This window comes from Chaetodon auriga, chromosome 18, assembly GCF_051107435.1.
Source record: "Chaetodon auriga isolate fChaAug3 chromosome 18, fChaAug3.hap1, whole genome shotgun sequence".
NCBI classification, from domain to species: Eukaryota; Metazoa; Chordata; class Actinopteri; order Chaetodontiformes; family Chaetodontidae; genus Chaetodon; species Chaetodon auriga.
In genome coordinates, this window is record NC_135091.1 from 5,689,283 (window position 1) to 5,716,530 (window position 27,248).

The 27,248-nt window shown below is 42.1% G+C and overlaps 1 protein-coding gene across 3 annotated transcripts in view; it reads left to right on the plus strand.

The window, feature by feature from the left end:
• Positions 1-27,248, plus strand: part of sipa1l1 (signal-induced proliferation-associated 1 like 1) — a 75,018-nt gene that overhangs the window by 26,523 nt on the left and 21,247 nt on the right. The window contains exons 4-12 of one of the 3 annotated variants that reach the window (XM_076755759.1): positions 9,468-9,540; positions 16,187-16,298; positions 16,585-18,140; positions 18,313-18,535; positions 19,004-19,134; positions 20,729-20,917; positions 21,600-21,774; positions 23,741-23,844; positions 24,167-24,324. In XM_076755759.1, coding sequence (XP_076611874.1) covers positions 16,716-18,140; positions 18,313-18,535; positions 19,004-19,134; positions 20,729-20,917; positions 21,600-21,774; positions 23,741-23,844; positions 24,167-24,324 — 2,405 coding nt within the window. In that variant the 5' untranslated portion in view covers positions 9,468-9,540; positions 16,187-16,298; positions 16,585-16,715. Of the gene's footprint in view, positions 1-9,467; positions 9,541-16,186; positions 16,299-16,584; positions 18,141-18,312; positions 18,536-19,003; positions 19,135-20,728; positions 20,918-21,599; positions 21,775-23,740; positions 23,845-24,166; positions 24,325-27,248 lie in introns of those variants that run through there. The other 2 variants (XM_076755760.1, XM_076755761.1) reach the window with 2 other exon arrangements.

Consider the following 27,248-nt stretch of genomic DNA (forward strand, 5'->3'; position numbering starts at 1 on the left):
ATGAAATAAACTGTCAGTTGTTTGTTGAATATGAGAATTCTTTCATCAAACCACCTGTTGCCATGCATGTGCGGTAATAGTCGATTTAAAAAGTGACCTCCACAAGATAATCAAAGCTCCAGCGTTTTCTTTGTTAAGGATTCAGTTCTTCTACATGAACCCATTTTATGGAGGATTTGTTGTAGCCCCTTATCACTGGGATTGTGTTAGATAGACAAGACCTCTTAAACTGTTGTAAGTGTCTTATTCCCATTTTCCACAGTCATCTTAATCGGTCTGCCCAGCACTGAAAAGTTAATGCCACTACTTCAGATCTGGAGTTACACTATAGAGACTGGACAGATGGTGGGTCTGGCGACTCTAATGGCAGCAGGCAGGACAAACCTAATGTTAAATATGATATAATATAATACAGCATATAAAACTTTGGGAATGATAGAGATTGTAAAAATGAGGAGCAATCTGCTTTGAGATAAAAAATGGTGAGTAGGCGGCCCTTATCTATGAGACTGAAACAGCATGTTTTGTTCCAGTAAATGCTTTGCTTCTCTCTCTCTGTGTTTCTTTCCCTCTTTCACTTCTTTCTCTCTCTCTCACCTCCTCCTCCAGCCAGCAATGCTGCTCTCCTCCCCTCCCACACACACACATAGACACATAGATACAGATACTACTATATTCACACAAGTATGAGGGAGAGAGGGGGAGAAAGACTCGCAATGAGAGATAGCGTGGAGAGAGGAAGAAAAACACACCAGGGAAGAGAGACAGAAACCATAATAGAAAGTGGAAGAAAGGAATGTAATGAGAGAGATCAAACAGGAAAAAAGGATGTGTTTGTCACTTTCTATTAAAAGCTCCCAGGGTCCAAAAGTAAAAGCTGTGGTCAATTAAGTTTGTGGATTTCTGAACATGCAGGACTCTGGAAGTCAGTCGGTCTGTTTGAAAATGAGGATGAAATCCAAGTTTACAGTGAAAGTTTGTGAATGTGAATTCCAGAAAGCATAGTCCAGCATTTCTTACACACAGGAGCTGCATGTATGCCACATACACTTTACTACTGCATGCCATTCCTCTTGTTAGATTTTAATATTAACATGATACAGGACCGAGCTGAGTGTCTTTATGGTTAGTTAATCTTAGACAGTAAAATATTTAACCTACTTAAAAATGATTGCCATTGGATCTCATTTAAAACCTTGGTCAACAGAGGCCACAGCCAGTTTCAAGCTCATTAAAGGTATTTTTCTCATGTTGAGACCTTCAGGCTACAGAGAGACAAAATATTTTCTCTGTATTTTCAGGCTAAGACATCCACACCAAAAAACTGCCTTTCTAAAAGTTCAAGTTGCAGTATTTTCTGTACTTTTAAAGCACTTACATATTGGGTGGGGGTGGGGGTGGGGGTGGGGGGGGTGGGGGGTGTCGCACATAGATGCACTTAAATTGCACTCCAGTATAAAAGTCTTCCAATCACTCTCAGTTAAGAACAAACCAGCACTGGGCAGTGAGTGTCAGTTCAGATGGCACTGAGTCACATTGACTGAGGCTAAGTACCATTACGAGTCATATTCCTCACAGAAGGGAAAAGTTCAACGCGGTTACATAAGAGTGTATGATTATATGTCAATGTAAAGGACGTACAGTAGTTACATCTGCGTTCAGTCTGGCACAATAGACCGCAGGCCCATTCAGTGTTGTGTGGACGGAAAATGGACTCTATTTGAACAAAAGGCTGGCATCCCATCATATGTTTGCCTTGTCTTTTCAGGTTTTATTCCACTCCCACTGAATGCTGCACAGCCTTGACAAAGTGTCAGTGGTTGTTTTACAGGCTTAGACGTGTTTGCATGTGGTGAGACTGTACTTTGAGGACTTGTATCATTATGAATGGTTCCCACAGCACTGCCTCTGTCAGCTGTGTCTTTATGAGGTGGATAGATGTATGGATGGATGGAAAGACGGAAAAGAGTGAGGGGATAGTTGACTTGATGGACTACTCACTTACTTTCTGTATCCATCTCTCTCTTTCCCACTTTCATTCTCAGCATCTCATCTCCTCCCACATGCTCTCACATTGAGTGAGGAATCAATCCTTCTCACTTCCATTATCTCTCCCTATCTATCTCTATCTCTATCGCTCTCTCCGCCACTTCATTCTGGCCATTCTCCACCAATCGAATACACTTGCTGTAGGCACAAATGAGCGTGTGTCTCTCCAGTCCCACAGCAATCATACCACGTCCTCATTAGGTCTATTCTAGCGGTCCGCCTTATCCTCCTTCATCCCTTTCCCCCTATAATTGGGCAGAAACCTCTGCCTACCTGTCAGCAGGAGCCCCGGTACAAATGGTGCAATTTATTCTCTAACAATATATTCTTCTTACAATATATTCTTACTACCACAGGGTCTATTAGCAGTGTGTTGGTTTTGACTGTGGTCTCAGAGCAGCTATGCGTCATTGTTGCCCATTGTCAATTTCAGTAAATAGGTGTATCATGGGGAGTCGGATCTCATTCAAACCACCACCTTTACTACCTTATGGATAATGGCTGCAGTGTAGAGAGAAAGAGGGCTTTGAAAAATGGATTGTTTCTTGTCAGGCTTTCTAGGTCAAACCAGATGATTTTCATTATTGCTACGTTTGTTTCCGTCATGACTTATGTTGAAAGATATGGCGAGGTTGCTTGTTCGGGGTAGTTTTACAGATGAGCCCGTGCGAGGCTCTCTGCAGAACGTTTTGAGAATGTCCTGGATGACAAGGGACGCTCGGGATATGCATCAGCATGGACAAACTAGTAGAGTAAATGAACAGTATTTGCACGCTATTTTGTTGTGTGTGGCGGATTCAGGCAGTCATTGTGAAAAGGTGCATCAATCTTGTCCATATGTCCAAGTGTGACTATGATTTCTTGCAAAGTGTTCAAATGTTTTCTGTAGTAAGTTAAGAAAAGTGCAACGTTTTGTGTATCATTACGGATATGGGATGGGATATCACTGTTATGTTCTTTGGGGAGAACCCTGCTGTGGTGTGTAAAGATACATAACTCTTTCAGTAATCAAAGAGTGTTTAGTACAAACAAAGAAACGATAGATGAAACGGTGAAGCAAAAAGCCTTCACCTTTGCTGTTATTTTGGTTCCATTTTGTACGATTGTTAGAGCTTGTGTTTTTACATGATAACAGGTTTATCTGGCTGTGGAACCTGTGTAGTTCTTACTAACATCTTGCGTAACAGATGCAATTTTAGGATCAACCATACTTGCCACAAATGTAAAATTTATTTATACAGTATCTTTTTATAGCACATCTCACAAAGAGCTTGAAGTCAGGTATAAAAATACACAGTAAAAAAGTATTTGTTTGTGTATGACATCCAAGACTAAATGAGGTCTTTAAAAAAAAATTTAGACCTTGAAGTAAAGCACACATGCTGCGGACAGTGATTGTCGAGCTATTTAAAACACTGAGTGGCTGGGATTTATGCAATATGAGCAGGTAGCTGTCCACAATAATGACAACAGCAATTAGCTGGAATAAAAAAAGAAAACAAAACTAGTAGTGTGGAAATCCTGGCAACAGTCAGAACGGACATCCCAAAACCTTGATTAAACAATCTGTATGGATGCTTTGTACATAAGCTTTTTTGAGTTGCAGTACAATAGTTTGCAAATAGCGGCAGCTGCAGGTAGTCCCACTGGGAAGAGGACATGTGTCGTAAATGTAGCAGAGGACTGTTAACACACCGTAAGACGTGAGCCAATAATCTGCTGTTTATTGAGCAAACCCAGAACCAGTTTGTAAGAGGTTTTATTTTTTCTTGAAAATCACCCAGACTTCAGTCTTGAGTGTGACTGGCTCAAACATATTCCCTGTATGACCTGTCACTTCCTCAGGGGAAGCAGGCCGATGTGTTTCCTGCTGGAATGTGAGACAGCTTCCTCTGCTGAAGCAAAGGCTGGCACGGCCCTGTGTCGAGAAAGCAGCAGCAAGGAACAGAGTTTCTTTACTGTGTATTCACTGCACAATACAGGCACCTGTATTACACTTTAACTTCGTTCATACCTGTAGTTTCTGCTGTCATATCATGAAGCTGATTTAGCTCAGAAGGTGTTTGTTTGAATGGCAATTAATGTTAGCTTATAAATGCTACATGCTAAACAGTAAGCTGCTGTGCTGATTAAATCATTTCATCATTGTAATGTAGTCACACAAAATCAGCTTAAATACAGGTGAATGACACCTGTGCTATGCGATCAGTCATACTGACATTTAAAGGGATAGTTCAGGTTTGTTGAAGCAGGGATATATGAGATCAATAGTATCAATAGTCAGTGTATGACAGTAGATGGCAGTCGGCACACCCTCTGAAAATGTCTGCCTTCTTTTAGGTGGATAACATATGTTTTGCTGCTAACCCCTCACCACTTATCTACTGTAGGTAATATACTGCCTATTGCTAAGTAGCTCATACAATCTCACTTCAAAATACCCGAACTATCCCTTTTAAAATGCGAGCTCATAGCGAAGGTTAGAGGTGAGAGAAAGTTGCTCTTAACTTTCTTACAACGCAGCCACAGACTCAGTGAGGAGGCTTGCGTCATTGTTTTGCAAAAGCTCTCGCTCTTTTCCCCGTGCACACCATGCCGGCACGTTTAAGATTCATCCACTGGAGATTGTTTATGAAAAGCTGAGCCTTTGGGTGAGAAATGCTTTTTAGTGTGGACAGAAGGCTGAACTGGAGAAAGATGCACTTTTAAATCTAACAGAACTGATGTGGATATACTGTTAGGATTGAGAGCTCAGGTGGGAATTATTTGTCATTTTTCATTCCTGTCTTCTCTCCACTGCCATCCATGTTTGTGTCTGTCTGTCCTCCTCTATGAGCTGCTTTCACTTCTCAGTCCTACTCACTCCTCTCCTCACTGCATTGCTGTTCCAGCTCACTGTAGCCCACGCAGACCTGCGCCATTTTGGAAATCTGCAGCTCTTGTCAGAAAGCTGTAATCTGTGATTTTCTCTCTGTGGCTAAATATCACCTGTGCAATGATGCAGAGGATAATAAGACATCCTCATTTACTCTGTGGACTTTCATATGACTAAAAATGTACCCTTTGTTACCAGTTAAAAGTGAACTTTGCAGTACAAAATTGAAACAGAGCTCATAAGACCATGCTGAGATGAACGTCCTGCTGTGAAACTTGTAATTATCTTCTACATTTCTGTTCTTTCCCTTTTTTCCTCCCTCTATCTCTGAACCTTTGTGTACCACTATTTTGTGATGCATCAGATGGGTCATATAATTTGAGTTTGACAAAGTTCCTGCTGCCAGATTTTATTTACCCTTTGGTTTTGATGACAGGGCTGTGGTTTGGTTTGCTCTCTCGCTTTCTCTGTTCCTCTCAGTTGTGTTTCCTTCTCATTTTCCTTTCTTCAAACATGTTCCTTTCTTAAACTCCCTGCACTTTAATTGATTTGATTCCTCATTTTACCCTGCACATCTCCTCTCCATCCTCTTTCTCAACACCCTCTCTTCATTCCCTGTCTTTATCTCCCTACAGTACATCAGCCACCATGTTAATTACACCACAGTTCTTTTTCTCTATTATTCATCACTCTGCTAGTTCTGTCACCCTCACTGCTGTGCCTGCTTTTGCTACATGCCAGCATTTTGCTCGGGTCTGCAGTGGCTGTTGAAATGAGGAGGGGGCGTGTACTGGTGCCCAGTTCAACAACAAATGGCTGTTTAGCGTCATCTGATTGGCACAGATTAGAGGGCTCTCGGTGGTGGTGCGGAGGTGGCTCCTGCAGACGACCAGGTGGCTTCATTGCTGCTGTGTGAGCGCAGCTGACTGAGCCATTCGCGCAGAATGTGTTTTACTATTTTTATGGCATTTTGTTCTATTAAGTGTAATTGAATGGATAAAGACAGAAAATGGGTTAGAGTGCTCATATGAAGACAAATTTCATCTGATTAGTGGTTTTATTTTTAGCAGTACCACTTCACTGCTGAGGTCAGAGCAGCCAACAAATACAACAGCCCTGAGAAGAAGAGGTGGGAAAAATAATCGCTTTTTAAACGCGTTGCAATTAGCTGTGGAAGAGTTTAGCATTGGTTCAGGAAACATCTCAATTGTGATTCAGAGGGCCAAGGTTATTTGTATGTCAGCTGTTGGTGGCTCACCACTTGCCTCTGTGTGGCTGACAACTTGACGACCTTGGTGGAGGGAAATAGATTTACTGAGATGACTTGATGAACATGATTTTAATCAGTTTAGTTTAGCTAAATTTAATTAACAGGTACACTGCCAAATGATCTTTATTAAACTCTAACTTTATCACACCCATACCAATACTGAGTATCAAATCAGTGTGTCACTAGGACACACACACACACACACACACACACACACACACACACACACACACACACACACACACCGTGCAGCTACTGCCCAATCCGAGGAACCTAAACAGGATCATTCAAACACGCGGCCTGCAGCTTGGTTAGCTTCAGTTGCTTATCTTTAGGCACTGAAGGGTTCTAGTAAATGGATTGGAACCTCTCAAATAGGACAACCCTTGTTCAGTCTATGTGTGTCTTGAGTGCATGTGTGTGTTCTCCACTGTTGACTTATTTATTGTCTTATGGAGACACCCAAGAGTGAACAAGGTGTGAGAGCAGCGTTTCAGAGGAAGGAACACGTGCTTGTCAGGGTTGCACTGCAGAAATTCAGATCAGATTTTCTCAGATTAGCTTTTTGCTACTAATTTTGGGTCCTTTTCGAGTTAGGTTTGATAATAATGTATTCTCTTTGTATTTGAATATCCATTACCGATCAGGGATTGTTAATTATAGTGATTTGTTTTGCAGCCTGTTTATGAAGACAACAGTGAGATTTAAGGCAGGGAGTGTGCATGTCATTAGAAAACCCAGATTGACAAACCATTCAGTGCAAAGTGCAAAGTAAAAACAACTCTGCAACCTCTGCCGAGCAATGCAGATTTTTTAAAAATCAGACAGATGAAATGTCCTCAGAAGATTAAGCAGCAGGCAACAAGAAGCCCTCCACCCTTGGCCCTGTCAGTAATGAGATGCAGCATACCTGCACTTTCATTTTAATTAGACAAGCGGAGCAGCAGTTAAGGCTTTTCGAGGTTTAAAGTTTTGACCTCAATACCAGACCAGTCAGGCCAATTATGGGTTTGCAGAACATTGTATAAAAGTGTGTCATCCCTCCAGTTTTTAGTGATGCAAAACTCACTTTTTGTCAAACTTTTAATCTTAACTCATAGTGACCATATATGGCCTGTTGGCAAGAAATATTTATGACCAAAAACCTGTGGCACAGCAATAGTCAAAACTTACGCTACACCTCATCAGTCCATTGAGCAGGTCTGTGTCAGGGATGGGAGGACAGCCTAAACTACTTGTGCTTGTTGTTTAATGGGGTTTCCTCAGCTTTATACTGCACATTAAAGAAAACCTTACAATCACCAGTGGGACGTTTGTTCTACATCTGACTAATAAAGTACCGTATGCTCACAGTCCTCCGTGTGAATTTGTTGGCCAAATATGAAAAGTTTCATCTCAAACGTGCATAAATCAAAGATCTTGGATTGAGCAGAGTAGTTATAGTTTGAATCCTGAGCTAATGTAGTTACATCACTATTACCATCTATAAATAACAGATCAGCCTGCAGGGAAAATCACTCTATCCATCTATCAACCAACCAACCAACCCCCACCCTCCCAAAATCCTTTCTGCTTGCCATGAATAATAAATCAGGCCATCATGAGGGCAATAGGCTGTATGGACCTGATTCATCAGCGCTCACGCGACCCAGATACCACTGTCCTGTGTGCATGGTTTAAAACCAGCGTAATGGTGAAGAGCACCGAAGTTCATATGGGTTTTGTTTGGATATGGATCAACTGTACTTAAAAGTGTAATTCAGTAGTGGTCGAACTGGCATTGCCAAAATAACAGGAGCACGTGTCTGTATTGTAAAAACCAGTACAACAACAAAACTCTTCATATCAACAAACGTTGAGCTTTGCCAGTTGAACAAAAGTAGTATGAGATGCAAGGCTATTGTATTGGACTGTTGGACAGGTTTCCTGTTATTCTGTCAAAGTGCTCGTTATATTTCTTGTGAATTGACACTCGCTTCGGTAAATAACCTTCACGTGTATTTGACATGTGTTCTTCATCATCATTTCGTATTTGAACGTATTTGTTTTTACTTGATAAAGGAATGTAGATGTATATTATCGTGAAAAACCTCTCACTGCAGCATGGAGGTACAGAGGAGGGGAAACAAATGAGGCTCGGACCCCTGAAACACAGTGAGAGGAAGGCAAGGAAGTGTGTGTGAGGGTGAGACAGGTACTGCTGCCCTGCTGTGGACACAGTTTGTGGCTTTGATTAAAATGCATTGGTGAGCATAAGAGGCTGTCATACGTGTGATGCTGAGCTAACCTCCCTCTTCCTGTATGCATTCTCAATGTACTCGTATGTTAACCAGTCTGTTCAGCTGAGTTGCTGTGGCTGCAGGGGAAACACGCACACGCACACGCACACGCACACGCACACAGGGGATGCAGGAAGGCCATAGCTATTTGTGTCACTGTTGCACACTATGAACCTGGAACCCAAAGTGGCACTTATCCTTAGCCTCTCACTCCTCTAAATCCCCACCATGCCCCCCCCCGCCCCCCCACCCCCATCCATTTCCTATCACTCCTATTTCTTTTTTTCCCTCATTGAAAAATGTGTCATCATAGGTGTTAATCCATAGGGATGAAGAAGGAGTGCTCAATTATTGTGTTCACACCTAAATGCACTGAAAACTGTGCATTCTCAAGCATGCAAGCTTGCAAGGAAAAAACGTCCAATTCCAAGGACTTTTTAGGTTCGGCCAAATATATTTAACAAAAATACATTTTATACTTACATACTGATAGTTTTAAATTTCTGTTCTAAATGTCTATCACAAGTCTAGTTTTCCAGGATTTTAGTCTGTACTCGTTGATATAAAAAGGTTAGATAAAATATTAAAAACACTTCTCAATAAAAAGCAATGCACCATAAACTACAGCCTCCAAAACCAGCCATGAACCTGAATCAACGCCTTTCTAAAACACTCTCACCTGCATGAAAGTAGGATTTGTTGCTGCATTAGTTCCCACTAGGTGTACCTAATAGAATGGCAGTCGAGTGTAATGTGCAGCAAAGAAGTTTAAGTAACACCTAATGTGTTCATGGACACACTGTAAAAGATTTGATATGAGGACATACAGCATAGAAGAAGAAGAATGCAAAGGCCATATAAAAAGCTGCCATCCACACTTGTTTGGTAAAAATACTCTTATGATTCTGAATATAATTAACTTTATTTAGCCAAGATGACGCCGTTCAAGGTTGATCCTTGTAACATTCAACTATTTTCCTCTTTGTCTTTTTAGGTGATTTTTATGTGCAAGAGATCCAGACGCCCGCAGTCAAATTACAGACGTGTTGCTTTTAAAGGAAGGCCAGGTGAGAATATTTTACATTTTTATAAAGCATGTCCGTCTGCTAGCTTTGCTGAAAAGAAAGAGGGTCCCATTTAATGACAATGAAACTAATACAAGTGTCAGTGGAGTCATGAAGAAATGAGTCACAAATGTGGAAATGAGATGTTCCACATTTGTGACTCAGTGCTTCAAAAACATCTGTTTGACTAATGAGACTCAAAAAGTGCAGCTAAAATGGAGAAGTGACAGAGAGAGGCTGCATGGATGACTTTGCTTGACTTTACCATGAAGCCTCTACCCTTGATGAAAGCTCCATGCATCTCCGAGTTGTTGTTTGAGGGATTGGATGTGCACATGAGTGACAGCAACATTCAGTTCAGTATTAAGGGATATTTTTTTAGGTTTTTTACAGGCATATTTTGTTATGAAGCTGTAAGGATCTTCATAATCATCCTTTCAGATACCTGGAACCAGAGCAAAATCGATGTCTTCCATTATTAAATGACAGCCGCTTACACCGACAAAAACACTCACGTACATATAGACTCCTCTTTCATCACTCGGTCAAATCTCTGCTCATCTCCTCCCACTGCCTCCGTCGCCATTCTGTGATAGCTGGGGATCGGAGAGTGCGTGCCGTAAAACGCCTTCGCAATTTCACACACCAGAGAAGAAGAACAACAATGGCAGACTTCACAGCGCCCAAAAAGCCCCTTTTGCATTTCAGTGAGCCGGAGAGGAGACCCCACCCCACTGCCGAGCTCTGCAGAGGGAGGAAAAAGACAGCCAAGCACGTTTATCTTTCCACACAATTAGAATTTCACTTTAAAAGGCTCTGGGCTGGAACTCCAACACGTTGGAGTGCCTGCTGCCTGGCAGCTTTCAAAGAGAATAATGTTTGATTTATTTCTTTTTTTTCCCCTTATCTTTCCTCTGTGTCTTGAGCTGCCATTTCGTCATCTACACTCAGACAAGCTGGGATGAAAAGCTGTTTGGCTTTCAGATGGCTGTGTAGCATTTAAGAGCACGAGGCCACTGCTGTTTCATTTTGGAATACCTGCATTTTGTTAAAAAAGTGTGTTTTGGGAAGTTGCTGGCGCAGATCCGTCATTGTTGCCGATCCATGTGTGAGTTGCAGTTCCCAGAAAACACCCTGAACTGCATCTTGTTTCTATTCGATGAAGTTTGACTTTGAGTGAGGAGTTTGATGCTTTCCCATCTACACTGGCACAAACTTAAAACCAACTGAAAATTCACACGCTAATGCCACTGAGCCTGGGAAAAATGGCTCGGTGAGAAAAAAAACAATGTGACGCAACGCTCATCATCTGGTCCTTTGTGTGTATTTGTGTGTGAGACAGAGAGAAACGCCTGAGTCATAATCTGGATCTTTTCCAGATTTTGGTCCTTAGGCTCTTTTGTGCTACCTGCAGTGGCTTTACACCCACATGTGAACAAATGCACGTGCACACACGCACATGGATATCTCGCCTTTACGGTCACGCCTATGCCCAGCAGCATCTTGGCAACAGGTGTTTGAGAGGACATGTTGGGTTTGACTCAGTGTCTCTCTCTTTCTGATTATCTGCGGCCTTTTTATGTCCAAAGGCTTCTGGTTCCTCCTCCTCTACTTCTTTTTGAGCTTGGGCTGGGTCTGTTTCTGTTGTGGGTTTGTAAAACCGATTGAGACATTGGATGTGTTGACATGATGTGACTTGACATGACTCACTGGTCGGTGTGGTAATGATGTCTGTCTGTGGAAACAGGTGTAGATTTGGTAACATAAAAACAGCACAATTGACAGAAACCCATAGATTTTTCCTCCTTATTTTGTTGTCTTTAAATTTTGTTGTTGTCTGTAGTCTCCTGCTGTAGTTAAATAACTTCTCTGTGATTGCAAGGCGGTGATCTTCATTAACCACAGGCCTGGGAAAAACTATGTATTTTCATCGAGTACAATACAGGCTGATTAATCAGCGCTGAGCACTGATTCACTCTGCAATTGTCTAGAAATATTAACAACCCAGTTCACAGTGTTTCTGAGAAGAAAGAGAAATGATATACGGTTTCAGACTCTGCACCTGAGCTAAACCTGCAAACACACACACACACACACACACACACACTCATTCTCACTCTAAGAACCCTCTGCTCAACTTTTTGTGGCCTCTCTTTTCAAGAGTTTTTCTATGACTGTGTCTCCTTTCATTGTTCATCGCGAGCCTCTCTCAGTCAGTTAGTTACAGAGCCTGTCTGCTCTGTAATTTTCAGGTGTGTATGACTCACCGTGCACTTGAGCACATTCGCGCAGTGAACACACTCACACTATGTTCTTACCGGCACACCTGTGCTGCTTGACAACAACCTTTGACTGCAGCAGCCAGACACATTTTAAACAAGCGTAAGCGGTACTATGGTTTACATAGAGTATTTTGGAGTTATCATAGGAACAATAATGACACCCTTATGGCATTTTTTCTCATTAGTAAATTAATCCATAAATATTACAGTTTATTCCTCATCAATGTTTTTGGTAATAACTTTTTCTTGTCTTCTTATAATCCCATATAAATGAGCCGAACTGTAGATTCATAAGGAAATCTTGGAAAGGACTGTGTAATTTGGTTTTAATTATGGGGAAAATTGAGATGGTGTTCAGTTGGTTCACTTCAGTTAATTAATTCCAATTAGTCGCTAGTGAAGCCTGGAGTCTCTTAGCCAGTGCAGAGCAAGTCAGTTTAACATGGAAAAATGTCACAAATGTGTCCACAGGCAAACAAACAGTTCAGCACATGAATAATAAATTGATGATGAATGATATTAACTCGGGTATAATTGGAGCTGTTCTTTCAAAGAAGTGACTGCTTATAAATTCAACACGGCTAACAAAAAAAAGAATCACTAAAAACCCCTATAACTACACCGCTATTATGCTCAGATGCTTGAGAGGATGTTACAACAATGCTTCTGTAATGTCATGCTCATGCTTCCAGACGCCATTATCAGTTAGATGCAAATAAGTCCCCCTGTTAACAGTCTCTGGCTGACTGGGCCAGCAGACAACCTCTGCAGCACGTTGCTGCATTGAGCAGCGGTGCTACATATTTACCACAGAAATCTGCTTCGTTTAGACACTGCTAAAGGTTACTGAGTATCTGTCAGTGTAATTGGTCCTCTGCGACTGCAGAGAGGCACGCTATGCCACATTCATTCGTTTCAATTCCCAGTGTCCCAACCTAACATACAGTATAATCCTCTCCCCCCTCTGTTCTCTAACTCTTTGTCTCTCTTTCACCGTTTGTCTCATTGTCCTCGACTCTCATTAAAGAGTACTACACAGTCCTCAGAGGAGAAGGAGAAAGGCACTCTGCAGGTAGTTATTTGGGATTCGCTTTTTGAGTGTGATGTTCAAAGGCGTCTTTGGCTTCAAGTGGAGGACAATGCAGTGCTACTACTTTGTGACTTCTACTATTGAACTTTACTTTCTTGCAGTTCTCAATAAAAAAATAGAAACATATTTTCCTCTTGCTTGTATAATTTGGGGAAATAAAATGTATTTTTGCTCTTTTTTTGGTCCAAGATCTCCCTTATAATCAGCTTGTCAGTGTCATTGTCTGTAATGATATGCACAGTGTATCACGCTGAGCCCTCTGATTGGGTGTTGCGGAGGAACATGCCACTTGTGCAACAAGGCTCGCCATCAGTGGAACAGCCTTTTAGTCTACTGAGTCTAAATTGGGAAAAAAGACTGGGACTCTCCACTTTTAGCTTCGGTAGTGAGTGATAATTGAAAATGTGCAGTGTTTCGTTGCTGCCTTGATGTACTCTAAGTGGACACCCACACCTGAATTTGCCAACATTTTCCCCTAGTGATAGGGACCCCTCCCCATCTTTTATAGTATATGGTGACGAATAACTGTGTTTACATTTTTACTGTCTAATCCTGTGGGTGGGGGTTGTTTTTTTTGTCATGGTTGTTCATAGTCATCCTTACTTACCTGTGTTTGGATGAATGCTATTTTTGTGAGTCTTTGAGTCTTTGATTTGGTATTTGGTGCATTTGAGTCTAATCAAAGAAGCTTTGAAAGGAGTGATGAACCTCTGGTCTACATTAGGTTGGAGACAGTTTTGGCTGATTTTTGGATATTTACGGTGAAATAAAAAGTTTAAGGGGGTTCATCTATATTCATGCTCTCTGAGTTGCACAGTTCATAATCTCCTCTGAGAATGAATTAAAATTTTTGGATTATTCCACCCTGGTTGATTATATATATCTGTTCTAATGATACACCAGCTGAGATGACGTGACTGCTTGTGAGCTCTAAGATAATTTTCCAGAAAGTTTTTTTGTCATTGTTTTTATATGATCTCCAACAGAATACTTAAACGCCTCTTTAGCATATCAAAAATATTCCCACAACACAAACCTGTGCAGTATGCTTGTCTGCACATGGAAATCTCCCAGTCAGACACACAGAAGCTCACCAACACCTGGCTGTGAAATGGGAAAGACTTTTGAGTTTTTACTTTAGTGTTTCTGCCTGTTAGACTTCAAACACTTTCGTGTTTAAAGCCAAACCGAAGCCAAGACTAGGATGTCATGCTGCTCAGACAGACCCATCTGAACCACTCACAGACAGTGTTGGAGTAGAGGAGAAACTGTAGTGTCAGGAGTGCTGCCCATAAGGCTGCAGAATACTGCAACAAAGCACCTCAGATCTTTGTGAAAGGGTCAGTTCATCCATATCACAAAAAAAGAGAAAATTCTCCGACAACTTGTGGCATTGATCCATGCAGATAGTTATGGTTTTATGAGGTATCTGTGAAATTTCTGACCCAACACCAAAGTATATAAGGAGTATAGGAGTCTGTGCTGCTCAAAGCATTAATAATTGCAAATGAAAAACTCAACTGTTCTGTATTGAATTGTGAGACTGTTCAGAGGGAGGTCTGTGGGAAGTGAAGGGAAGGAATCAATCGCCCTGTTCTTTTTCCTCTCACACATACACACACACACACACAGAGCACAGAAACATGCCCTGTACAAGTCCTTATCTCCATGGTGATAGAAAGTGTGGTCTGGAAGAGCAAGGTAGTGCACCATTAACGGCAAACCAGTAGACAAACACAAACTCAAGCAAACTGAAAGTCTCTCCTCTGTCATTACTGTCTATGTGAGGCAATCACTGTCGCATCATTTTTGAATGAAGCTTTTCAGCATAAGGCCTGGAAAGTTAAGCCAATATGGAAGTGCCTTAAACCTGGATTCTCTCTAATGGCCAGCAGGGGGCGACTCCACTGGCTGCAAAAAAGGAAACCTGAGTATATGTAAGCTTATGAGAAAATTATTTGATTTTTTGCTTAATTTACAAGCTCAATAAACGTTTTCCTGAAGAGTTCATGGCCTCAATCAGTGGTTTCAAGTATCCTTCAATACAGCATGGTTTTAATTTTGTAATTTATGGTGCCATTTACAGTCAAATAGAAGATAAAGCAGGGTATGCTTTAAAAAGATTGCTTTTTAGAAGATGAAAAACCAAGACAACCATGATGCCAAACTTGAGGCTTCAAAGCGGGGTTACACTTGTTTTTTTTACTGTCTAATGGTCCAAATCTGCCCATACACATGGAAGCTGTACACCCTCATGCATGGAAATGTTTTTTGTACTTATTGTTCTATATTACATTAATCTCCTGAGCCCTACAAGGGAAATTTCAAGATGTGTTGGCTGTCTTAGAGCTGTCCAAGGCCTTTGACGGTGAGGTCAAGCGTGTCATGGCTCCTTTGATGTTAAGAAGAAAAATCCAAACAAAAAGACACTCCGTTTCTGACAGCAATAAGAATTAAATCCTTAACCACCTTTCATTCAGGTATTAGCTGGCATGGTTCTACAAAATGATGTATAAATACTTAACAGGATGAATTAGCATTGCACTTTGCTCAGTTTGTGAGATAGTAGACGTTTTTAAAAAAAAAGGTCACAACCAATAAAGCAGAGGCCCAACGTACCTCAACATTTATTCTCTGGGTCGAATGCCAGATTTGCTCGCATCTGCAATTCACTTTTGGAGCTCGATTGCATTTTTTGCTGGACCCTTGCTGCCTGGAAAATACCCATGTATTATCAAAATGCCTCCCCGTTCATAACAAAAGCTTTCTGTTGAAAATTGCAGAGAACCCTGATGACAGTACAAGGGTAATTTTGAGCAAGGTTTTCTCCAGAGCCCTAGCAGACATCGTTCTCAATTTTCACAGCCTGTGTAATGTTTTCCATGACTAATACAATGATCTCGTGCAAAGCTGGTAAACTCTGTATCTGTGAATAGAATCATTATCTGTTAGTGGTCTAATATGTGACCCTGCAGTAAAATGGAATGATTTCTCAAAACTGTAGACTACCCAGGCTCACAAATACAGTGTCTCTCAAATATAGCCTAATTTTTATTGTTGGTTCTTGTTGTTTGTCTGTGTTATGAACATGAGCTTGGGGGTCTTACTGTTAAATATTTCAACAAAATACTGTTTCCCATTGCTTATAATTGTGGCCCTTGAAGTAGCTGAAATCAAGGCAAGATTTGATAGTGTAAAACGTGATGTTGATTGCTCTTTCCGTTGATTTCTCTCTTCCTCTTCCTATCTATGCCCTTTCTCTCTGTACCATTCTCAGTTGCTGAGTTGGTTTCATCCAGACTGAATTGAGCTCTCCTCTAGCATGGTTGCAATGCAGACTGCTTTTTAGAGACTTCAGCGGCTCTTCATAAAGCTTCGACTCTGAAAAGGTACAGCATCTCTGCTGTTTTTTTATTGAAAAGAACACAAGCTTGAGGCCTTTGACTTAATATTCTATGTACAGTATTTTCTATCTCTTTAGCATTCAGCACTTGATTTGTAAAAGTTTAAAGCCAGCCATGTTTGCAACATCTCATACGTCATAGGGCATTGGTGAGATTCTGTAATTGCTACCATTCCGTTGAGTGGAGACTATTGATTTATTATCTTTTGTTGAGTATTGATTGTTCAACAATGAGACCTATTCATGTCTTCTTTCTTTTGCTCCTTCTGCAGCACCAAATGTGTCCGTGAGACTTGTCACTTCACTCAGTGGGCATTATGTTAAGCCGAATCTAAACCCATCAGCAACCCATCCCTACCTTTCCCTCCCATCTCCCCTCCCCACACCCTTTCCCATCTCCATCATGACCAGTCTGAAGCGTTCTCAGACAGAACGCTCAGTCGGGGGCTCTGTGCCGGCTACTGATGAGTTCTATACCCGCCGCCTGCGACTGCCCAATGGAGGTGCACCACCACCCCGCAGTGAGAGCGCCCACATCTCCTCTTCCTCCACCACCGGCACCAACCCCGGCGTCCCCAAAATGGGGGTCCGGGCTCGGGTGGCTGATTGGCCCCCACGGAAAGATGGAGGAGGAGGGGGTGTTTGGCATATCACTGTAGAAACAGACTCCCCCAGCTCTACCAACACCACCAGCTCTTCAGGATCAGGAAGTGGAGATAGAGAAAGACTTGGAGGAGGGGGAGGTGGTGGTGGAGGAGGAGGGGGAGGTGGTGGTAGTGGTAGTGGTGGCAGTGGAGGAGGAGGGGTGTCAGCCGTCACAGCCCACAGCAATCTGTCAGCCAAGCTGGGCCACCTGATAAGCCCTCAGGACTCATCCATGCTGCGCAACATCCATAACACACTAAAGAGCAAGATGCAGAGCAAGGGAAAGGACAATCGCTTCCTGTCACCAGATGGCTATCTAGGCTCACCTCGCAAAGGCATGAGGCGTATCCGCCAGCGCAGTAACAGCGATATAACTATCAGTGAGCTGGATGGTGATGGCAATGAGGGCTGGTCGTTCTCCGGATGGACACCCATGCACCGTGAGTACGGCAGCACTTCATCCATAGATAAACATGGTGTGTCAGGAGAGAGCTTTTTTGACATGCTAAAGGGATACCAGTCTTCTGAAGCCCCTGATCAGCGAAGCCCAGCTCCAGAGAGGCTAACGGAGCTACTTACCGTGGCTCCAATAAAGCAAGCTGCCCTAGACCTGCCAGATGGACCTTTAGGTCCAGTCAGAGGTAGCCCTGCCAGTCGGCTGAAGGAACGAGAGAAGCACTTGAAGAGGAGGTCAAAGTCAGAGACAGGTGGAGAGTCAATATTCCGTAAGCTGCGTAGTGTGAAGGTAGAGGGTGACACATCAAGGGCTGGCTCAGATGTTGAAGATGGGGGGAAAGGGGATGAGAGTTGCCCACCTCCCAAACCCTGGTTGTGCCAAAAAGGCTTTTCCCATTTTGATGTCCAGTCTCTACTCTTTGATCTCAATGAGGCAATACATAGCCGGCAATCTGGGTCTAAACGCAAGAACACCACAACTGGAGCCTCGGCTGCTGCTGCTGCCTCGGCTTCGGCCACATCCTCCCTTTCCTCCAATCAGAGTGGTGTGTATGGATCACCCTGTGGCTCACAAGAGGAGCTGAGTAAGGAGGGAACAGGAGCACACAGTACCAACCCTGCCTTGGACCCTGGTGATGACAAGAGCAATGACCTGGTGCTCAGCTGCCCTTGCTTCAGGAATGAGATTGGAGGGGAGGGTGAGAGGAACATCTCTCCCGCTAAACAGGTAGGTTTTGTGGAACAATAGGATGAGATTTTATAAAAACCTGAACTTTCTCGTTTAAAAATCATTAAGACAATCACTTAAAAGTTGATTAACGCATGTTGAGGATGCACTGAAGAGTAATATTGTGGTGCTAGCGTACTTGCTTTACTTTTCCTTGTCTTGCATCCTCCAGCAGGGCAGCATAGGTAGTGGTGGGAGTTCAAGCAATTCTTCTGGCAGTACAGAGGAAGGACCTTTGGATGCCACCCTCACTACTCATTTTACCAATGCTGGTGTGGCGGTGTTGGAGGCATCCAAGGATGGGCCAAGCCAACATGCCGACAGGTCCAAACGATACATTGTGGAACACGTTGACCTTGGCGCCTATTACTACAGAAAGTACTTCTACCTCAGAGGTGAGCAAAAAATGGCCTTTTAAATTCATAATTTCTTAATTTTGATGGCTGTTGTGGAAGTAGTCTGTCTGAAATCAAATGCTGTGCATGTAGATAATTCTTTAAAAAATGTACCTGTTATTAGCAGAAAAAATTGGCAGTTTCTGCTTACAGCCTAGCTTTAACTGTTTTAGACCACTGGCACAATATTCAGTATTCATGCAAATGCTGCATTCTGCATTTCAATAAGTGTAAGAGAAAAGTTGGCAAGCAGTGAATGTATTTTTTTGACATGCAAGGGTAATTTTTGTGGCAGGTTTTTGCATCCTTCACACATTAGATCAATAGAATTGAGCTTTAAAATTGGCAAAGTGACAAAGCCGTCCTTTGATGTCCCAGGTTCTGTCCTTTTCTGTAATTTCTTCCTCTTTTTCACTTCATCCATTTCTGTTCACCCCTGCCTCAAACCTCATTCCACTTCACCCGCAGAACACTGGAACTACCTCGGGGTAGATGAGAACCTGGGCCCAGTGGCGGTGAGTCTGAGGAGGGAGAAGCTGGATGAACACAAGGAGCATGGCCAGCAGTACAACTACAGGGTCATCTTCAGAACGAGTGAGGTACATTGACGCATGAATATTTACACCTTATTCTGACATACGTTGTGTTTTATCAGCTGGATTTGTGCTTGTGTTTCATGATTTGTTTTTAATTTATCTGTCCATTCATCAGGACATATTGTACTTGCAGCTGTTGGGTTCATGTTCACAAATGTGTCAATATTTAGCACACTCTGTACTGAGTGAGGTTACTGAGAAGCTCTTATGTGTTCAAATTGTGTGGGAGTCAACATATAGGATCCGCGCCCAGCCTTGCTTATTGAAAGACCCAGCTGGGGAGATCCGTTATGAAAGCTTCATCTCAAGGTTGTCAGATGCGGCTCAAGACCTTATATGCCTCCTCCTCCGTTGTTAAATATTTATTGCATGCTTGATTTAATTTGTAATGTACTCCCTCAGTTGTTTATTCACAATGCTCAATCTGTAGTTTGATTGGAAATCTTTTGTGAATCCATGTAGCTTTGCTGCCATCTCCTCCTATAGACACACCAGAGTCAGAGATCCATGTCCTCATTCTCTGAGCTGAACGCCCACCCACCATCTTTGTCAGCCTTCATCTGTGAAGGACTGAGCTGTGCCATTTCGCAGCTCAACGAGACTAAAATAGCGTCAAAGGTATTTGAGTAGAGGAGGAAAAGCATTGCTCTCGTATTGAAGCGCACCATGAGTAATAGCCCTTCCAATCTCTTGGGATGACGCACGACCTACAGTGCTGTGTTTTCCTCTATTTTCTCCCCTTCTCTTGCCTCCCTCTCTCCTCTCTAATTGCTATTTTCAGAGAAGGGAGCAGGGCATGCATCGATATACAGTATATATATGTTTGTCTGTGGGAGTGAGTGGGATACATTGATGTTGAAGGGATCAGTCTTGTGTCCACTGAGGACAGCTGCTGTCCTCTCTTCTCTGAGAGCGCTTGTCTTCTGTTTTTTTTAACCTTGAGGGTGTTGGCACCAACACTGGGCCAATTGAACACTACAACACTCAAATATAAAACATATAAGTGATACTTAAGAGCAATGGGAGCACTCCAGATATCCAGCTGCATTTATTTGTTCATGATAGATATTCAACTCCTGGTCCTACTACAGTCCTCTTGATTTATTCATGGATGTCCTCCTCAAGTTTTAGTCGAAAGCTTAAGAGTCTTCATAGTGGAGACCGCAGCAGCAAAACCTTCATGCTCTCTTTTTTCTTGCTTAGTCAGACACTTCTCCACACTTTGTTTCCTCTGCACTAGTGGAGAACACAGTTGGGCAGAATCCATTTTTAGCCTGGGCTTTGCAGAAAAAAAAAATTGATTGACTTCATGAGCGATCCTGAGCACATGATGCAGTGATGGCCACAGTTGTCCTTTGAAAAGAGCCCTCATTCTGCAGATTGAATTTAATTGCGCAGGCCATTAGGCCTCATCACAGGCTTCCTTGCAGTTTTCCAAACATAGATGTACTCTCCTGATCTAGCGATGACTGGACGGCTAGTTTCGCTGTTGTTGTTGCCAATTATACAGGGGATTTTGAAAGAACTGACACACTGATCCCTGATCCTTGCATTTCCTATTTTCTTCTTCTTGTCCCTCCGGTTGTGCTGCCTCCAGCTGAATACCCTGAGGGGCTCCATCCTGGAAGATGCAGTACCTTCCACATCCAAGCATGGTCTAGCTCGAGGTCTGCCCCTCAAAGAGGTGCTGGAGTACCTGGTGCCTGAGCTCAATGTCCACTGCTTGCGCCTGGCACTCAACACACCGAAGGTCACGGAGCAGCTGATGAAGCTGGATGAGCAGGGGGTAAGGAAGAAATATTGTGGAAATTGAGTTGGCTGGTGGACTTTGCTACACGACTGCTTTAATCCAGTTAGTCAAAAGACTGTATGACTTCATATTGTCATCACTGTTTCTCAAAAATATCATCCATTCAGCACAGATAATTCTTTCAACTAAAGACAGAAGTTTCCTCGATATTATTTTGTACTATGGACAGCACATTATTTTCCTTTTGTATTTTATGAATCATTTCATGTGTAGGTGTTGTTTCTACAAAAGGGGGATGTCTCATCGTGGAGCAGAATTATTTATTATTGATGTTATTTTTTATTTTTGCTTTATTTATCCATTCATGAGAAGAGACTATTATGTTGGATTTAAGTGGCAAAACTCCTTCACACACACACACACACACACACACACACACACACACCTCGACCTTAAAAAAGGAGAAAAATACAAAACAAGCTCTTTGATACTCATGCTCCCCGATGCAATCATCAAAAGCTGAACCTCTGAAAATGTCAACATGATTTATCTGGAAAATGGCATCACGATCTCTGCAGAACAACCCAAGGTGGTTATTCTTAAAATGCCAACATGAGTTCTTCCTAAAATGTCAACGTGGCTACTCTGACATGGTTTCTACACAGTGACATACGTGTGTCTCCACTTTTCACTGCAACAATCTTGGTTGTATCCATAGTTGAGTTTCCAGCGGAAAGTCGGGGTGATGTACTGCATGGCAGGCCAGAGCAGCGAGGAGGAGATGTACAACAATGAATCTGCAGGTCCTGCACTGGAGGAGTTCCTTCATCTGCTGGGGGAGAGGGTTAGACTCAAAGGCTTCAGCAAGTATCGGGCCCAGCTGGACACCAAGAGTAAGTACACGTACAGAAATTACAAGTTGAGCTCCAAGTACAGTGGAGAACCCTCCAGATGGTGTTACACTGACACTGAAACTAAGGCCTAATCCACAGCAGCACACACCAAGTAGAAGTTCTCATTGATTAAAGGTCTCTTGTGTCCAGTTTCCCTGCAAGCATTTGATGGATTGTGTCATGTAGGAGGTGACCAAACCCGCTGACATGATGTGCATGTTGAATGTGTTAACATGCAATTTGAGATACTAGTTGAATCGCTAAGTGTTTGGGATTGATAGCAGAAAGACCTTTACTTTAATATGTAAAGGTGTTATGTAAAAATGGTTACAATGGTTCCTCCCTTGTGAACGTCTGAGCCTTTCCAGATGCCCCTTTCATGATACAATCAGCTGTTACCAGTGAACCTGTTTACCTGTGGAATGTTCCAAACAGGTGTTTTTGGAGCATTCCACATCTTTCCCAATCTTTAATTGCTCCTGTCCCAACTTGTTTGAAACGTGTTGTTGGCATCAAATTCAGAATAAGCTGGTATTTACAACAATCAGTGAAGCTGATGAGGTGTCTTTGTACTGTTTTCAGTCAAGTATATGTCATTGGATTAGTGAATGACATCCCACCTTTTTTGGAATTAGGTTTGTCAGGAAAAATACGTCAAGGTGTGTTTTTCTGTGAACCAACATAGGTGTCACCCTCAGAGGGTAGGAGTTCTCGGGAACACTCTCTTCCTGGTGAGCATGTGGCCTCTGAAGTCATAATTGGTGTTGTTTACAGACAGAGCTCTAACAGTAATGGAAGCCACTGTGGGTAAACCAGGTAAATGGGCCATTCCCTTCCTGTGTGCAAAGAGCACACTAAATATACACTGCATAGTCTACAGTACAACTTGTTTAGCTGTAATCAGAAATCACCTTTAACATCAGGATTTTTGTTGGGAAAAGGATTTGAAAAGAGGAGTAAAATGAAACACTAGACTCAAATTAATTATGTAAAGGTAGTGTTTCACTATTTTGCACCTGGTGTCTGTAATTATTGCAAAATGTCAAGGTGCCTGCAAGTCCATATGCAGTTTTTTGAGTCAGGCCCCAGATGTTTGAAACACCTTAAATCTGCTTTAATGCCTTCCTTTCAGTAAGTCTTCTGTTTCCTCTGTATGCATTACCTCAAAAACAAGAGTTCCTTTAATTTCTGTCTGTGTCTAATTTCTGTCTTTAATGTCTGTATTTGATATGTGCGTATAACTCCATACTATCCTTATATCAATTAAGTCATCCCCCGTAATGCTCCGTGAGATTAAAAACTCTCCCAGTCACTTTTTGAAGGACATGTAATACAACCTTCAGCAGCCTGTAGTAAATGAAACACAGCCATGCAAAGCACTCCCTATAGGAGTGAAATTAATTGAGGTAATCTAGCTGGGTTAAGTATGGCCTTTTAAACACCTTGTGACGGTTTTGTCCTCTGAATAGGACACATCGATGGACTGCAGAGGTGGTTATTAGCATGCAGTGGCTCTCTTTAGGGCCAGAGCCTGTTAAGAGCTCAGGGAGCTCTGGGCCATGTGATCGGCATTTGCATTTGGAAGACGGGAACATAAAGAAGATGTTTGGTTATAATTGTTCATAGTATGGTAGATTCTAATGAAAATGACTGAGAGAGGATTCATAAATACTGTTTATTTTGAATGATAAGAATTGTTCTTGCACTTGTTAGACTATACTAATAGCTGTTTGTGGAAATAATGTTTTTTTTGTCCAGTTTTACAAAGTAAAGCATTTTATTCCAAATTAGTATTTATAGATCACTGTGAAGCTAAAGTTTTAGAATGCTTTCACATGTTTAGTACACTGTTAATGCTTTTTATAAATCCGGGTGTGGACCCAGAAAGCGAAAACACCTGAGGAGTGCGTAGTTTTTTCCCATGTTACAAGGCATGAGAAATTCAGATGTGATTCTGTCTCCTCAGCTGACTCGACGGGCACCCACTCCTTGTACACGACTTACAAGGATTATGAGATCATGTTTCATGTCTCGACCATGCTGCCCTACACGCCCAACAATAAGCAACAGGTAGGTTAATTAAAGGGCTCACAGGTCCAACATACTGAAGTCTGTGTGTGTACGAGTCGGTAACAGCTTCCTATTTATAAAGAAAATGATCAAGGTCAGACTGTCATAAAATCATGCACGTGCTTTTTTCAGTCCCACTGTGCCTTTGAAGTAATTTAAAACCTGCAGTACTTAGTTTACATGGCCGTTTCACTGTCTAGGTAATGTCAAAGATAAAGCACTCAGTTTCTGCCAAACTCTATTTCAGGTTTTGCTTTGGTTTTCTTTATTTTCTAGATATGTAATTAATTGATCATCTCCTGCTGTCGCTGTGCTTTTCCAGTTACTGCGAAAGCGCCACATCGGGAACGACATCGTCACGATCGTGTTCCAGGAACCCGGAGCTCTCCCCTTCACCCCCAAAAACATACGCTCCCACTTCCAGCACGTCTTTGTGATTGTGCGTGCTCATAACCCGTGCTCCGAGAACAGCTCCTACAGGTGAGATGTGCTCGCTCAGGTCTGCATTTTCTTCAAGAGAGTGTAGACACGGTAGACATGGACGATCTATTGCTCGTGTTTCAGCCTCAAAAGTGCCAGGTCAGCCTAGTTTAACCTATAGTACGTGAGTTATCTGCTGGCTTATATCACATGGATGAAATGTGGTGTCACAGGACATCATTGTAGAGGATGGTGAGCTTAAAAAGCCAGTACTTTAGTCCAGGCAGGAGAGCAGCATAAAAGAATGACACAGAATAAATTAATACCTGTTACCAGAACAATTATTTAGGTGAAGCTTTTGGAATCACTAAAAAGTTTAATTTAGCTGTTCATGCTGCTTTTCTGATTGGTAAAATGAAATGAGAATGACAAGTAGGCTGCAGAATGTCAGTTTTATGGTATTTTAATTACCAGCACTGATTAAAAAAAGAAACTCATTTACTTTATGTATTTTTTTTGATACTACCTTTAAAACATGTAAGATTTGGTTTAATTTGTTCTTATTTCTGAATAGAATCCAAACACAGTTGCACATTAGAGCTTTTTTTTTTTTAATAAATTATCATATTATATTGAAACCGGTGCAGTAGATGCATTAAAAAAAAAAAATGTCTCAATAGTTAATTTGGACTGGTGGAGTGCACCCATGACGTGAATCACTTTCCATCCTTGCAAAAACAACACGGCTCTTATCTGTTGCCTCAAAAAGTTGTGCGTCGCTCATTGCCTTTGGAGTTCCATCACTCCATGGCAGAGTAGGCTGTGAGTGTTGAGAGCCCTCTCTACAGCTCACGATTTATCACCACACTGTCAGAGATGTGTAGCATGCAATCCAAAGTGCCACCCAGAGTCATGTTGAAGACAAAACGAATATTCTGCCTTTCCTCTGTTTCCTGTTTGAATCTGCTCAGCTGTGAAGGACGTTTCTTCTTCTGTTTATCCTTGCCTCAGTCTTGTTATCCAGTTGTCTTGTCATTCTCTGCTCTCTATGATTTCCCCTCCCTCTGCCGCTAATGGCTGTTTTAATTGCTGTTTGAGCACGTTGTGTGAGGTCTTAATTGTCCCCCATGGGGGCTACTTCGTTACTGAGCAACAACACACGCAGACGAACAAAGAGACCAGCCAAAGAGCAAATATTGAGGAAGTAGTATTTCCACGTGCTTTCTGTGATTCACATATGTGAGTTTTCTGAAGTGAAAACTACTTTCACACGTACTACAGAGGTGAAACATCTGGTTTTAGAAGTGAATTACTATTCAGAGACACCACAGGGAATTTGACCATGAGTCATATAATGTATTAAGTGAAGGATGCTTTGAAGCTTAGATGTGTTTACTCTCGGTTCCAGAGGACATTCACGCACACACAGGGCAGTGAAATATGGCCCACTTCATCGCTCTGTTTGATATGGCTCTGACCTCTAAAGCAGCCGTTCCTAAACTTTTCTCGAACCATGTCTTTTTTTATGTGGTTGTGGCCTGTTGGAACACATTACATGTCTACAAACTACAAGTGAGGCCAGTGCGATGGTGGATTCCTCAAATTGTTGTTGTTATATTCATATATTGGCATTCTAAGCTTTATTTTCCCTACTGGGTGTGTCATTGTTTGACAGTATAACTGCAAAAAAGGCATTAAATTACTTTCTATTTAGGATTAAAAAGGTCTTAAAAAGTGTTAAATTTAAGTTAGTGAACATTACAGAAGCTCTGCCGCCTGCTCTGACTTACCTGCACTTGGTCTGATTGTGAAATTTGTGTTTAATTGGGCATTCATGTGTACAGTAAAATGAGTTTGCGATCCCAAAATTCTCAATTTTATATTTTTCCCCCACTGTTTGTAATAAAGCAGGCGGCGTGTTGTTTGTTCTTCATTAACTGCTGTAAGGCTGTTAGTATCGAGTATTATTGCCTGTTAATACCAGCTACTTTAAAAAGCACTCTCGTGCGATGAAGTTTTGACGGCTGCAGTCCAAATGGTTTTCATTATGAAGGCTGGGCTGAATGCTTGCATATGCATAATGCAAAAGGTGCCAGTGCAGTTTGTTTTTCACGCAGGTGCAGCGCAGCACAGTAATGAGACGATTACTAGACCAGACAAACAAGCATCACGTAGTATGAGGTAATAGTGACTGTATGTCTGAGCTGAACGTGACTCCCGATGAGCATGTTTTGCATGGTGTGAAAATTACTCACTTCCTCACACAGTTTGATCTCAGTCCGGTTATTCATTTCGTGTAAAGGCAATTTCATGTGACGTGTGAGAGGTACGCATTAATCTTCTGCGTGGAGTCTTCTGCTTATTATTCATGACGATGACAGAAAATAGAAAACACTAATTCCCGTAATCAGCAATTTCAGGCTCTGCAGGTATTAGCTTCATGGATTTCTAACACCAGCTCAAATTTCCACCCAAAGCCTAAATGACCATTTTCTGCTGGGTTTTATATTTTCCTGCATTCACTCCCTGAACTCTCACCTCCCTTCACATCGTTTCCTCTGCCCAAGCCACCATGCAAACCTGAGAACAGTAAATGGTTTGCAGCTTTGAGGACTAGTTGTCACAAGTAGACAAAAACATGTTACATGTACCTTAACACACACCCACACACCCACACACACACACACACACACAGAGTACACCTCTGAGCCACCCACTCCAATAGGTATTGACATGTTCTTTTTCTTGCCTTGGCTCAGTGGGCAGCAGGTCGTGGATACTGGAAGAGCAGAGCTGCCCACACACTGGATATTTATAAGACCACAAATCACTGAAACCACAGGAATGTGCTCTTTCATTTTTCACTGCCAAACCTCCTGCCAGGCGGATCACACAGCAGTCACACAGCCCAACAATCCCCATTGCACCACATTGTCCTTTCCCTCTCTCTCTCTGGCTTTCTCGCCCTCACCCTCATTTCTCAC